The sequence below is a fragment of the Monodon monoceros genome, unplaced genomic scaffold, assembly GCF_005190385.1.
Source record: "Monodon monoceros isolate NGI ecotype Baffin Bay Population unplaced genomic scaffold, NGI_Narwhal_1 Super_Scaffold_11, whole genome shotgun sequence".
Taxonomy (NCBI): domain Eukaryota; kingdom Metazoa; phylum Chordata; class Mammalia; order Artiodactyla; family Monodontidae; genus Monodon; species Monodon monoceros.
The window spans coordinates 140115897-140118766 of NW_021703767.1; the positions used below are offsets into that span (position 1 = coordinate 140115897).

General features: G+C 44.5%; 1 protein-coding gene across 2 annotated transcripts in view; it reads left to right on the forward strand.

Moving 5' to 3' along the window:
- Positions 1-1666, forward strand: part of UBE2E1 (ubiquitin conjugating enzyme E2 E1) — an 81701-nt gene extending 80035 nt beyond the window's left edge. The window contains exon 6 of one of the 2 annotated variants that reach the window (XM_029214834.1): positions 281-1073. In XM_029214834.1, the coding sequence (XP_029070667.1) occupies positions 281-378 (98 nt within the window). In that variant the 3' untranslated portion in view covers positions 379-1073. Of the gene's footprint in view, positions 1-280 lie in introns of both variants that reach the window. The other variant, XM_029214835.1, reaches the window with a different exon arrangement.
- The last annotated feature ends 1204 nt before the right edge of the window (positions 1667-2870 follow it).

A 2870-nucleotide genomic window follows, 5' to 3' on the forward strand; every position in this document is an offset into this window, starting at 1 on the left:
CCGTGCCCTGACACGCAGGGGCAAAACCCTTCCCGTGGGGGGGGGTGGGGGAGAGATGGAATGAACTAAGGAGACGGGGCCAGACCGCTCTGTCTGGATCAGGATCCCCCTGCATCCATGCTGTTTTTTAAAGGCCAGGAGGAAAAGTATCCCAAATGGTGGAGTGGTTTGATCACAGCTACTCTGTCCGTTTCCTCGCAAGCTGTCACTAGCTTATTTGCTGAAACTTAACAATGTTCCCTTTCCCTTCTTCGAAGTAACGTACATTCTTTTCTTCCAGCCGACCCCTTGGTGGGAAGTATTGCCACTCAGTATATGACCAACAGAGCAGAACATGACAGAATGGCCAGACAGTGGACCAAGAGATACGCTACATAAATTGGGTTGTCACAATTCTCTACATTCTTGTCTGTCACAGAGAGAGCTGCTTATGATTTTGAAGGGGTGGGGGAGGGTGGGCGTTGGTGAAGAGTAGGGTATTTCTATAACAGATATTATTCAGTCTTATTTCCTAAGATTTTGTTGTAACTTAAGGTATCTTGCTACAGTAGACAGAATTGGTAATAGCAACTTTTAAAACCGTCATTAGTTCTGCAGTATGAGCTGAAATGCAGTACAGAGAAGAACAGACGTTTGGGTTCAGTTGCTTGTAGTCTGTAAATCTGAAACAGCTTAATTTGTACAGGTTACACACCTGGCCATTTATGTAAAGTCCTTCCAAGACTACAGTCTTTTGTTTTAAAAAATTGGAATTTGTTTTCCCTTCTTGGAGGGGAACAGTGATACTTAACAGCTTTTAGAGACTGTCATCTCATATATACAATGGACACATGGCTATAAGACACCATAGAGGAAATATGAGTAGTTACGTACTTTATTTTATATGCCAGTCTACTTTCTTGTGAAAAGATAGAGGTTGAATCAGGACTTGTGAAAACCTGTAGTAAAATACCTTAAGCTGTTAACTGTAAGGCGTGGAATAGGAGTTGCTCAGTGGATTGGTTCTATGTTGTGGACTGCCTAAGTCTGCATTTGTTACTGTGCTAATAAACAATATTAAAACCACCGCCTAACGCTGCTGTATTCATTTACTTCCTTTTGCCTTTTTTGTAGTTTCTTTCTTCTTGATAGATCTTTGCTACTCAAACAGCCTAGAGGTAATGCAGACTGTACGTGCTGGCGTTGTCTACCCAGCACGTGTGTTAGGATTGGTACGTTACTCTGGATTTATCCAACAGCCTTGCAAGATAGGTGCCTTAGGGAAGGTTAGATAATCTAACTCATGATCTTGGAAAGGCAGAGTTCCGCTGTATCTTCGTCGAAGCATTTTCCAACTTGGAAGCGCTGTGCTGGTAAGTGCGTGCGTGAGAAGTGGGCTCTCATGGAGAAGCACCCCCGCCACAGTGGAGGGAGCCTGGCAGGACCTAGGTGCACACACCTGCTCCAGAGAAGCTCGTCCAGGGCCCAGGGCGGAGGTACCTGCACTCTCATGACGCATTTAAAAAGAACACGGTCACTCCGTGTACTAACGGATCTAAGCTACATTCAGCAGACGAGCAAACTGCAGGATCTATTATATTATTTTTAAAAAACTGTAAAAGTATTTATCCATGTAAAAAAAAAAAAAAAAAAAAACAACAAAAAAAAGCTAGAAGCCCAACACCGGGAGAAAAGGCAGGAAATGACCTGACCATATCTGAGTGACAATTGTTTTACCCAAAGAAACATGATGAGAAATTTTAAATAATTCTAAATCGGCTAGTGCGGTCGCCATGTAAGTAAGTTTTCTATCTATATATACAGTAGTTCTTGGCTTGCACTCACTGAACTGAGCCAATTGAGTTTTTTTGGTGTGTGGGAGTGGGGGGCCGCACTGGGTCTTCATTGCTGCGCGTGGGCTTTCTCTAGCTGTGCCGAGCGGGGGCTACTCTTCGTTGCGGTGCGCGGGCTTCTCATTGCGGTGGCTTCTCTTGTTGCGGAGCACGGGCTCTAGGCGCGCGGGCTTCAGTAGTTGTGGAACGTGGGCTCAGTAGTTGTGGCCCACGGGCTCTAGAGCGCAGGCTCAGTAGCTGTGGCGCACGGGCCTAGTTGCCCCGCGGCATGTGGGATCTTCCCGGCCCAGGGCTCGAACCCGTGTCCCCTGCATTGGCAGGAGGATTCTTAACCACCGCGCCCCCAGGGAGGTCCCACCAAGTGAGTGAGTTTGAACTCACTGAACCGCGCCTTAAATGTATTCAAGATACTGCTATTTACTAGACGTTTTAACATTTCTTTGCTGGACAGCTCATCTCATACTTTATATTGAAAACTAATAGTGCACTGTTTTCACGGTCAAAACCACTAAGTAGCTTGCTTCCGACTTTACAGTTAGTTAACAGTATTGTCAACTTGCTCAACATAGTCAGCCCCGCTACTCAGATCTTGCCAAAATCTTCAGAGAACCATAGCACAAACTCGGATACCTAACTAACTTGAAGACTACTCCAGAAGGTTATGGTATGCCTTGTGGGAAATGGAAGCTTCACTGTCCGTAAGTGTTCAGCAGCTTCCTACAGAAGGAAGCACCAGCTGGAACATATTTACACCACCTACTCAATTCATGCTAAACATAATTTGAACAAAGCTAAATCACAGGTTTAGCAAGATCCCTACCAGATAAAATTTAGCTTAACTTAGTACCCAAATTGTTTACTGTTTGTGATCCAATTTGGACACACAAAAAATGTCCTTTCATAATCCTAGACCTTAGATGATGAGTGAACTTTTCAAAAACAAAATTAACATTTGAGCGAGTAAGTCTGCATAAAGTTACACAGAATGACAGCTTCTGAAACGGGTTAAAGGTGAGGGGAGCTACTCACAGGTACACG